Source organism: Xenopus laevis, chromosome 6L (assembly GCF_017654675.1).
Source record: "Xenopus laevis strain J_2021 chromosome 6L, Xenopus_laevis_v10.1, whole genome shotgun sequence".
Lineage (NCBI taxonomy): Eukaryota > Metazoa > Chordata > Amphibia > Anura > Pipidae > Xenopus > Xenopus laevis.
In genome coordinates, this window is record NC_054381.1 from 4,486,806 (window position 1) to 4,498,539 (window position 11,734).

At 44.1% G+C, this 11,734-nt stretch overlaps 1 protein-coding gene across 2 annotated transcripts; it reads left to right on the top strand.

The window, feature by feature from the left end:
- The first annotated feature begins 1,001 nt into the window (after positions 1–1,001).
- LOC108719540 (myb-related transcription factor, partner of profilin-like) lies at positions 1,002–9,197 on the top strand. 2 transcript variants are annotated; one of them, XM_041566959.1, is made up of 8 exons: positions 1,002–1,774; positions 3,067–3,190; positions 3,686–3,793; positions 5,205–5,285; positions 5,677–6,105; positions 6,604–6,759; positions 8,107–8,181; positions 8,315–9,197. In XM_041566959.1, the coding sequence occupies exons 3-8, from the start codon at positions 3,766–3,768 to the stop codon at positions 8,812–8,814; spliced, it is 1,269 nt and encodes a 422-aa protein (XP_041422893.1). In that variant the 5' UTR covers positions 1,002–1,774; positions 3,067–3,190; positions 3,686–3,765; the 3' UTR covers positions 8,815–9,197. The 2 variants fall into 2 exon arrangements, with proteins under 2 accessions (XP_041422893.1, XP_041422892.1); XM_041566958.1 differs by having other exon boundaries at positions 3,067–3,170.
- The last annotated feature ends 2,537 nt before the right edge of the window (positions 9,198–11,734 follow it).

Here is an 11,734-nt window from a genome sequence, read left to right on the forward strand (position 1 = left end):
TTAAAGGAACAGAGTAGGGGGTTCATCACAGTGAGGACAGTGAGGTTGGGGAATGCACTGCCGGGTGATGATTCAGTTAATGACTATAAGAGGGACTTGGATGATTTCTTGGACAGACATAATACAAAGGCTATTGTGATACTAAACTCTATAGTTAGTATAGATATGGGGATATAGAATTTATGTGACAGTAGGGAGGGGTGTGTGTATGGGGCTGGGTTTTCATTTGGAGGGGTTGGACTCGATGGACTTTGTCTTTTTTTAACCCAATTTAACTATGTAACTATGTAACTATGAGAATGAAGAGGAGGAGTAAGAGGAGGAGGTTTAATAGTTTAGAAAGTGGGTCCCTGGTATAAGGTTTTGTGGTGGACCCCTGGCATCCCAGTGCCACAATCCCCATCATTCAGAAGATGATCCGAACTACAAACTTAAGCAAATATATCTGGTTTATTAGTCAAGTCCCTGACCAGGTTCTCTAGTGTTTAATGTTCCAGCCCTGGGCTCAGTTCAACCCATCGTTATCCTTTAAGTCACATTTATTTTGCCACTGAAGACTTAACCCCGCTAAAGGAGTTGTCTACTTTTGAGTTCACTTTTGCTATGATGTAGAGAGGGATATTCCGAGACAATTTGCAATTGGTTTTAATTTTTTATTATTTGTGGTTTTTGACTTTTTTAGCTTTTTATTCAGCAGATCTCCAGTTTGCAGTTTCAGCCATCTGGTTGCTAGGGTCCAGATTCCCCTAGCAACCATGCATTGATTTGAAGGGACTGGAATATGAATAGGAGAGGCCTGAATAGAAAGTCATAATATATAAAAAGTAGCAATAACTATAAATGTGTAGCCTTACAGAGCATTTGTTTTATTAGATGGGGTCAGTGACCCCCATTTGAAAGCTGATGAAAAAACTATAAAAAAAAATAATAAGACCAATAGAAAAGTTGCTTAGAATGAGCCATTCTATAACATACTAAAAGTTAATTGAAAGGTGTATCTCCCCTTTAATACTCCTCCATGTCCCCATTATATACACAGTGAGCGCAACGTGACTGCCCCCAGAGGACACTCGGTGAAGTGCAGGAGCCAATCACAGAGCGGCGCTATCACCTCGCAGGAGAAATCGTTTTTGAGCCCTGGAAGTAAAGTCCGTGTGCAGCTACGGGTGCCGGTATGAATCAAGGCGTCAGGGCTGAAGGAAAAGGCAGAGCTCAGCAACTCGGGTCCATCAGCGGCAGCGGTCAGGACAAGTAATGGAAAGATCCATCCGGCGAAATCACATACAACAACCAAACTTGACGTTCTGTGCCATCTCAACCAAACATGACGTCACTGGCAGAGAAATTCTCTCTTTCACCGGGACCCGAGTATAATCCTGTACTCACGTGACCGAGAGAAGACAAACCACGCGAGACACACTGTCTCCAGCTCAGACACCCGCCCTTCCGTGCTCCACTCACTCACTCATTTCAGTCTGCCCACCAATGTTATGGCTGCGCCTCTATCAGTGACAGTTCTATACTGAAACCAGTCATTTCATTGGTTCACGGTCACTAGGCGGAACTCAAAAGCGTCACAGGAAGAATCCCAGGTACCGCCCCAGGGGCGGAGCTGAGAAATGTCAATTCCTCTCCCCCATCCAAAGCCCAGAATAGAGCAGAGTGTGAAGGGAAAACTGTGAGAAATCTACTGGGAAAGGTGTTCTGTGTGTTCTGCTCCCTTATCCCTGACATTCCCATCCCCTGTACTCACATCTCCAGCCTCATCTACTGGGTAAGTCATTTTCCCTCCTCCTCCTCCTCCTGTACTGTCTGTGGGACTGGGGCTTAATCCTGCTGCAGGGACTGATAGAGAGGGGAGACTGGGGCTTAATCCTGCTGCAGGGACTGATAGAGAGGGGAGACTGGGGGTTAATCCTGCTGCAGGGACTGATAGAGAGGGGAGACTGGGGCTTAATCCTGCTGCAGGGACTGATAGAGAGGGGAGACTGGGGGTTAATCCTGCTGCAGGGACTGATAGAGAGGGGAGACTGGGGCTTAATCCTGCTGCAGGGACTGATAGAGAGGGGAGACTGGGGGTTAATCCTGCTGCAGGGACTGATAGAGAGGGGAGACTGGGGGTTAATCCTGCTGCAGGGACTGATAGAGAGGGGAGACTGGGGGTTAATCCTGCTGCAGGGACTGATAGAGAGGGGAGACTGGGGGTTAATCCTGCTGCAGGGACTGATAGAGAGGGGAGACTGGGGGTTAATCCTGCTGCAGGGACTGATAGAGAGGGGAGACTGGGGGTTAATCCTGCTGCAGGGACTGATAGAGAGGGGAGACTGGGGCTTAATCCTGCTGCAGGGACTGATAGAGAGGGGAGACTGGGGGTTAATCCTGCTGCAGGGACTGATAGAGAGGGGAGACTGGGGGCTTAATCCTGCTGCAGGGACTGATAGAGAGGGGAGACTGGGGGTTAATCCTGCTGCAGGGACTGATAGAGAGGGGAGACTGGGGGTTAATCCTGCTGCAGGGACTGATAGAGAGGGGAGACTGGGGGTTAATCCTGCTGCAGGGACTGATAGAGAGGGGAGACTGGGGGTTAATCCTGCTGCAGGGACTGATAGAGAGGGGAGACTGGGGGTTAATCCTGCTGCAGGGACTGATAGAGAGGGGAGACTGGGGCTTAATCCTGCTGCAGGGACTGATAGAGAGGGGAGACTGGGGGTTAATCCTGCTGCAGGGACTGATAAAGAGGGGAGACTGGGGGTTAATCCTGCTGCAGAGGAGACTTGAGCCGTATCAATATATTAGTCTGACTCTGTGGCAATGATTCTGGGCCCCACAGAAAAATGATTGTAGCCCTTCCCTAAACTTTGAGAATAAGAAATTATTCATGAAATTACTTCATCCCACAGACCCCCAAGTAGTCACAGTTGCTCTGCTTCCCCTGGTTATGGATAACTGGACATAAGCACCACCCCCAGACTTCTTTCCTCCAGTGAAGCTCCAGCTCGTACAATAGGAGCCTAGAGGGTTTGCCCATTGCAGACGTTTATACTCAATGTTGTTTTGTACATACAGGCCTATCACAAACATCTCGGCCTCCTCAGAGAGAGGGTCAATGTGGAACAAGTGCACAGCCAGAGGAGCCCCGTGCAGAACCAACATGGAGTCGTTTATATTCTGTAAGTGGATATTTACCTGGGTGAGAAAATATTAAAGGGATACTGTCATGGGCAAAAATGTTTTTTTCCAAAACACATCAGTTAATAGTGCTGCTCCAGCAGAATTCTGCACTGAAAACTGTTTTTCAAAAGAGCAAACTGATTTTTTTTATATTTAATTTTGAAATCTGACATGGGGCTAGACATATTGTCAATTTCCCAGCTGCCCCCATTCATGTGACTTGTGCTCTGATAATTTGGTCCTTTATGGGAATGGAGATGCTGGGTGTTTTGGAGGGGGTGTGGGATGGGGTGGGCTGTTCCTATTTTACATGAATGGATTCCATCAGTAACAGTCAAATGCTCCCCCTAAAGAGATCTGAAAAAATGAAAACTATAAATAAATGACATACTGTTTATATGTTATAACTTTCCCTTTGTTATACAGGAGTATTGTCTGTGTATTGTGACCACTAGTATTATCACTGCTCTGGTGACATTAGACAATCTCTCATGTTATTCCTACTTGTTCCCAGCAACTCCGGAGATTAAAATAAGGAGGATAGAGGTGAAGCTGGAGAATGAAGAGCCGGACACTAAGCACCTTGTGATCCCAATGAAGAGAGAAATGGATTCTGTGTCTGGTGAGTAATATTTGATATATCAGGAACCATCTTGGTATGCGCAGCGCTGGGGTCTCAAGGGGAATGCGCATCTTTATATTCATTTAGGTTAGTTATAGATGCACCTATTCTAAGCAGCGTTTCAATTGGTCTTTTTCAATACCGGCTGAATTCGTACAACTCGTGTGGAACACTTGTGTGTGTAACTGACTTAAATGAAGAGCTGAGAGGGGGGAGGGCAGGTGCAGGTATGACTGAAGCGTTCAAATACATGAATTAAAGAATTAAAAGCGATCAGGAGAATTTGTTATTCAGAAGCCCACGCTGGTTAGAAACACAGTATGAAGTTGGAGGGATTTATCCTGGAAGAGACCATAAGTATAATGAGAATATCCCTGACCTACTTACTGTAAATTTCTTATAGTCCTGACATGTCAGTACACATGGGTTCCAGACAAGGAGGTGGGACATATACCAAAGCCAATCAAAATTAATCATGCCCTATAAAACCATATGACTTCCTCCACACCAGTCTTATACATTTGCCTTATGAGTACAGGAACCAAATAAATTGGGATGGCCAGCTGCCACACGAGCTAAATAAAAGCCCAACTGAGGGTCAATGGCTACACAAGCCAAACAAAGGCTCAACCCGAGGCAAAAAAAGCCTAATTGAGGGCCAGTGGCCATCGAAAGCCACAAAAAGGCCTAACTGAGCCAAAAAAAAGCCTGACTGAGCCAAAAAGGCCTAACCAAGCCAAAAAAAGGCCTAACCAAGCCAAAAAAAGCCTAATAGAGCTAAAAAAAGGCCTAACTGTGCCAAAAAAGGCCTAACAGAGCCAAAAAGGCCTAACCAAGCCAAAAAAAGGCCTAACCAAGCCAAAACCCAACCGAGCCAAAAAAGGTCTAACCAAGTGCCAGCGGCCACGCAAGCCAAAAAAAGCCTAACTGTGGGCCAACAGCTACACAAATCAAACAAAGGCCCAACAAAGCCAAAAAAAAAGGCCTAACCGAGGGCCAGCGGCCACTTGAGCCCTCATCCCTCTGCATCCACACAGAAGTAAAAAAATAAATTAAAAGACAAAAGAAAAACAAAAAACTTGTATCACTTCCATCTACGTTCACAAAATGGTGAGGAGGGAGATCTTATCAAAACAAATATCACTGGTGAGGAGGAAGTCATGTGATCTTATAGATTATGATTCATTTTGATTGGCTTTGGTATATATAGGTCCTGCCTCCTTGTCTGGGCCGGCCAATAATACCCATGTGTACTGACATGAAGGGACGCAGAAGGAAATGAGAATTTCACTTACCGTAATTTCCTTTTCTTCTAGTCCCGACATTTCAGCACAGGGTTTCCCATCCCAATTTATTTGGTTATTAGGAAAATGCAAAAGCTCTAACTGCTCTGACCCCTTCTCACTGGCAGGTTACACAGATAATGAGGCAGAAATATTACAGATAAAGGTAGAAGAAGAGGAACTGGAGGTGTTGCCTATAATACATAACGGTAAGTTGTCTTTTGGGAACAGCCAATAGCGTAAGGGAATGAAATTATGATTTATGTGTATATTGCCATGGCTGAGGCATTGCCTAAAGACAAAACCAGACTGATACAGCAGTATCTCTAGTGGCCAAAATACACACAGAGATTATTGTGATATGGGCCTGTCCTTCTCCCCCACCTGACCATGGGAAAGAGAGCAGCACAGGAGCAGGACATCAGGTTTGCAGCAGGGTACCTGGGGGAGAGAAATGTTGGCCTGTACTAGTGGCTAATGCAAGTGTGCGTAGGGTTCATCTGAAGGGGACTTACACTATAAGCTATTTGCTATTAATAATCCATATTTTATAAATGTGTAAATGTATTAAAAGGAGATATTTTTTCCCTCCGAGTGCAGAGAAGGACGACTATCAGGGGCCAGTGATGAGGAAGCAAAGGCAGAGAGTGGTTGGCACGTCAGGAAGGGCTGCCCGATTCTCTTCTGGGGAGAACAATGCGCTGATGGGCCGGATTGTGCAGCATTACGACTACATTATTGGGAAGGGGGCGGCCCGGACCCCCGCCTGCAGGAAGAAAGCAATATGGGGGGAGATAAGAGACGCTGTGAATTCTGTCAGCAATTTTCAGCGTTCGGTTGCCAATTGCAAAAAGCGCTACCAGGACATTAAACGTCTCCTGAAGAAGAAGCTCTCGGCTGCCAGGAAACAGATCAGGGGTTCAGACGGGGCCCCACCTCAATACTTGGGCTTGTTCCCTTATGAAGAACAACTGCATCAACTGCTGGGCCCAGAGCTGGAGGGAGGAGACCGGGACATGGATCACCCTGGTAAGTTCGGCAACAGGAATCCGCAGCCTGAAGCACTTTACATGTTGCTGAACTACAACTCCCAGCATTCACAATAGCCTTCTCATAGGTAAATTCTGTACATTTGTGTCTGTCCTAGGGGGATGCCGTCATTCTGTCCCTTTGATAATATCAAACGGTGCTTTGTCATCTACAATTAGGGATGCACCAAATCCAGGATTCGGTTCCGGATTCTGCCATTTTCAGCAGGATTCGAATTTGGCTGAATCCTTGTGCCTGGCGGAACCGAAAAGTGGGAAGGGAAATCACATGACTTTTCGTCACAAAAGAAGAATTTCTTCCACTTTTTCCTTTCCTGCCTGCCTAACCCTAATTTACATATGCAAATTCAGATTCGGTTCGGCCAATCCTGCTGAAAAATCCCTAACCAAATAGTGAATTCGGTGCATCCCTATCTACAATAGAGAATCTGAAGTTGCTTAGAGCAAAGGGTCTGACGTGATATATTTTCACCAACAGAAGTCGGAGGGCCCTCAACACGTTCTCGTGCAAGAATTCACCACAAGTCCCACACAGGAGGAACATCGGCTCAGTGTGCACCCCCAGATCCACTGTCTCCCCTGGGGCCAGATGCAGAGGCTTTTGAAGTAGATGAATCTTCCTCTGAAGATCCCTGTAAGTCAATGTCTGTCAATTTTATAGTTTAAACCCCACTTGAAGGTCCGACCTTTGGCCAAACCCCCCTCGAATGTCGAGCTTTTGGTGAGGTCCGACCTTAGCTCATGAAATGGATCAAGATCTAGAATAATATCGGTGTATCAGTCATTCACGTATAGTTCCAAGAACAGCACAGCAAATATTCAGATATTCATGTTCACCCCAAATCTCCCCCTAAATGACCTTTGCCACTGCTGTAAGTCTTTGCAAAATATCTGTTTGTTGGTAAATTGGCAAATTGGAGAGGCTTCAGATGGGGTTTTTCGCCTTCCTCTGGATCAACTGGCAGTTAGGCAGGTTAAAATAGAGCTAAAAGGTTGAATTTGATGGACGTGTGTCTTTTTTCAACCTAACTTACTATGTTATATTAGGGATGCACCAAATCCTGGATTTGGACAAATTCTGAGCTATTTTTTATAAAGATTCAGCTGAATCCAAGAGTCTGGCCAAACCAAATCAGAACCCTACATATCCAGAATTGGATTGGGGCACATTGGGTATTTTTCACCTATGCGCTGGCTTTTCCGGCACAGGAGAAGGGTTCGGATTGGGTTTGGTATTTGGCCGAATCTGTAACCTTAAAAAGCAGGGTTTAGTGCATCCCTACATTTGGGAATAGTATGGGGTGACTGGATTCTCTGGGCCTGGAGAGAGTTTTCTATGTGGTTAATGCAGGTGGACCCATGTTTATATTAAATTTGGTGGACGTATGCAGGGCCTTTAAGGTGACTTTGAGGTCACCAAATCTTTTCCCAATATGCCCACTATCGGCAGCGCGATATCGGGTTAATCTGAAAAATCGGCCCCTACAATAATGGGCACCGGGTCGTAGGAACACACCAACTAGCTGATGCGGCCCTCGGTCGCAGGAAAAATCAAACCTGACCGATCGATATCAGGACGATTTCTTGGGTGGATATCAATCCTGTGGAATCCCGTCACAAGCCCCCACACGGGCAGATAAACTGCCGAATCAGTCTAAAGAACCAATAACATAAAAAAAAATGTAAAAATGTTTTTTGTACATAACGGAAAAAAACCCACAAAGACGCATTTAACTTTAAATCTGCAAAGTCTTTATTAAGAAATAACTTACCGATACTCCGATTACGCTCCTCTTCAGAAATGGCGACAGGGCGACAATCTATCGTGCAGCGCTCAATTTCTCCTCCCTACCTTGTATAGGAGATAGCCAGGGAGGAGAAATCTAAACCAACCTCGACAGCATTTTTGGCAGGTTTTATTCTCCGCACCAGTATTATATAATATGCTAGTATCACATTTTATTATTTTGTTGTATTCCAGCCCTCTGTGTTCCTGCAGGATTTGCCCAAATCTCTGAGCCTCTGGCTGATATAGATTCAGCCTCCAACCTCTCAAGTAAGTGTAAATATTCTTGTCTAATAATATCAGTAATGGTGCCACGTCATTTCCTGTGTTCGTTCCCAGGAAGTTCTTTTGTCGCTGTGCATGCTGGGTATTGATGTTCAGTGGATATTCCATGTCCCCTTAGGTGACGCTGAGTCAAACAAAAGAAGGTTACGAGTAGTAGACACGGCAGATACACAATCAACGTTGGCTCCTCTACTTCTCCCCAAGCGTTCTTCTGTGAGGTCAGAAACATCGGTGGAACAGTCGCCCGTAACATCGCAGAGGACGGTAGAAAGCGTGGCAGCCTCAAGCCATTGGTTCAATGAATTGCAAGCTCCACCCCCGCCAGAGCCACAGGAAGAGACTCCGAATTCCCGCAAAGGCATGGACGCTCTCATCCGCGAGGTGCGACTGCTGAGGGAGGGCCAGGAACGATTCTTATCTCACCACCTGCAGCTGATGGAGCAACAAAATCAAATCTTCAGGCAAATGATTAATCTTGTTGCTGCGTTGGCTCCCATCCCCTGTGCACAACCCCAGCACCCCCATTCTACAGTTGAGGGGGATCCTATATTTCTAGGAAGGAGAGCACATTATCCATCTGTGGCTGAAGAAGAATGCAGGAACTTTAAGCAAAAGTAGGACTACGCTCCCAATATCGCCATAGTTCTCATCAGGATTGTTCCTAGCACTGTATTCAGAATTTGTATCCCTGTCCATCGGGGATTCTCAGGCAAGGCCAGAATGAAGCCAAGGTCAGAGTTGAACCCTGGTTTTCAAGTTCACTGCCTTTGTCTCTTTGCTTCCATAATGCTGCCATACTGTTCCTTTTCTGGTTGGAAGAGCCATTAATAACCTTGATAGTGGTGGGAATTTTACAGACCCTGCTGCTGATGTCTCGTCATTCTTATTTCTTATATGATATTAAATTTGTTTTAATTTAAAGGGGTGGTTCACCTTTAAAGGGGTTGTTTGTCTTTAAATGAACTCTTAGTATGATGCAGAGAGGCAAATTCTTGACACAATTTGTAATTGGTTTTAATTTTTTATAATTTGTGGTTTTTGACTTATTTTGCTTTTTATTCAGCAGTAGTGATGGGCGAATTTGCGCCGTTTCGCTTCGCTGAAAAATTCGCGAATTTCGCGCAAAATTCGCGAAACGGCGAAAAATTCGCGAAACGGCGCCGGCGTCTCGTTTTTGATGCCGGCGCCCGTTTTTTCGACGCCGGCGCCCGTTTTTGGCGCCGGCGCCCGTTTTTGGCGCCGGCGTCCGTTTTTCGGAAAATTTTTTTTGACGCCGGCGAATTTTTTTGACGCGAATTTTCGCGGACGATTCGCGAATTTATTCGCTTGCGGCGAAACGCGCAAATTCGCCGCGAATTCGCGCCTGGCGAATAAATTCGCCCATCACTATTCAGCAGCTCTCTAATTTACAATTTCAGCCATCTGGTTGCTAGGGTCTGAACAACCCTAGCAACCATGCACTGATTTAAATAAGAGACTAGAATATAAAAAAGGAGAGGCCAGAATAGAAAGATGAGTAATAAAAAGTAACTATAACAATACATTTGTAGCCTTAAAAAGCATTTGTTTTTTACATGGGGTCAGTGACCCCCCCATTTGAAAGCCGGAAAGAGTCAGTAAAGAAAGGCAAATAATTAAACTATACAGAAATCAATAATGAAGTCCAGTTGAAAAGTTTCTTAGAATAAGCCATACTAAAAGTTAATTTTAAGGTGAACCACCCCTTTAAGTTAACTTTTAGTATGTTAAAGAATTCTAAGCAACTTTTCGATTAGTCTTCGTTATTTATTTTTTATCGTTTTTTAATTATTTGCCCCTTTCTTCTGAATCTTTTCAGCTTTCAAATGGAGATCACTGACCCCATGTAAAAAAAACAAATGCTCTGTAAGGCTACAAATGTATTGTTATTGTTACTTTTTATTACTCCTCTTTCTATTCAGGCCTCTCCTATTCATATCCCAGTCTCTTATTCAAATCAGTGCATGGTTGCTAGGGGAATTTGGACCCTGGAAACCAGATTACTGAAACTGCAAACTGCTGAATAAAAAGCTAAATAAAAAACCACAAATAATACAAAATAAAACCAATTATAATTGAATATCTGTCTCTACATCACACTAACAGTTAACTGAAAGGTGACCAACCCCTCAAACTCTCTAATGTTGCTTAAAGGAGACCTATAATGTATAAGTGAAACCTAACCTCGTAGGTAATATTGATTAATATGTGGTGGTGTGGATTATCTTTAAAAACAGCCCCTTTTTTTAGAGCTCCCCATAGATCTGCTACAGTCGCTGTCCCTGTTTAACTGAACACGGTGAGAGAAGTTGAAGAATTATTCAGAAGTTATTTCCCAACTAGAAATGACAGGTAAGAGCCAAAACAAAAGGAATTAAAGGGCATGTAAAGGCAAAAAAAATAAAATCCCATTTTTACTTTCTTTAGTGAAAAAGAAACCTATCTCCAATATACTTTAATTAAACAATGTGTCCTGTTTTTATAAGAAACTTGATTGTATGCAGTGAAATTCTCCCTTCATTTACTGCTGTGGATAGGAATTGTCAGACGGTCCCTAACTGCTCTGCAGGGAAACAATCATACTTATGAACAGCAGGGGGAGCCCCCGTCTTACTTCCCAGCCATGCAGAACTCAAGCAGCTTTGTTTGTTTCCCTGTAGAGCAGTCGGTGACTGTGTAGAGATTTGTATTGGATTTTATTTTGCCTTTACATCCCCTTTACTGTTTCCAACTCCAGCTGCAGGGACAAAGATCATGGAGCCAGATTTAAACAGATAAACTGGGATTCTATTTGGAGGATTATTTGCTGCAGCCACTGGTTCTGCAGAGTTGGAGAAAGTTTGTATTAAACAATACAAAAACTATAAAATCCACATTAGATCACATGACAACATGTATCAGCTTCTGGCAGATATTATTTGACTTGTGCTGTTTTGATCATTTATGACGACCCCTAAGCAGCCCAGACCACACTGAGCATGTGCACAGTCTTGGTCTTGCAAAGATGTATAACAAAGTTACAAGATGGTGACCCCCCCTGTGGCCAACTTTGAAAGCATAAATCATTTGTTTGATTAGGCTTGTGGTGCAGTAAGTTCATGTTTAGTATACAAAATACAGCATTTCTAGCCTTATTCTATTTTACACTTTACTTCCCCTTTAAAGGAAAACTATACCCCCAAAATGAATTCTTAAGCAACAGTTTATATCAAATTAAGAATCTTATCAAACTGGAATATATATATTTAAGTAAACATTGCCCTTTTACATCTCTTGCCTTAAACACCCCATTTCGTGATGGTCTGGGGCTGCCTCAGAGATCACCTGACCAGAAATTAGGGATGCACCGAATCCAGGATTCTGTTCGGGATTCGGCCTTTTTCAGCAGGATTCAGATTCAGCCAAATCCTCATGTCTGGCCGAACCAAAACCAAATTTGCATATGCAAAGTGGGGGCTGGGAGGGAAATCACATGACTTTGTCACAAAACAAGGAAGTAAAAAATGTTTTCCCCTTCCCA

What these genes read in the sequence shown, in the direction of transcription:
- LOC108719540 (XM_041566958.1), top strand. Translation starts at nt 3,107, where the DNA reads ATGTGGAACAAGTGCACAGCCAGAGGAGCCCCGTGCAGAACCAACATG. An exon ending in GTTGCCTATAATACATAACG is followed by an intron (nt 5,286 to 5,676) that starts GTAAGTTGTCTT and finishes CTCCGAGTGCAG; the next exon opens with AGAAGGACGACTATCAGGGG. An exon ending in CCGGGACATGGATCACCCTG is followed by an intron (nt 6,106 to 6,603) that starts GTAAGTTCGGCA and finishes TTTCACCAACAG; the next exon opens with AAGTCGGAGGGCCCTCAACA.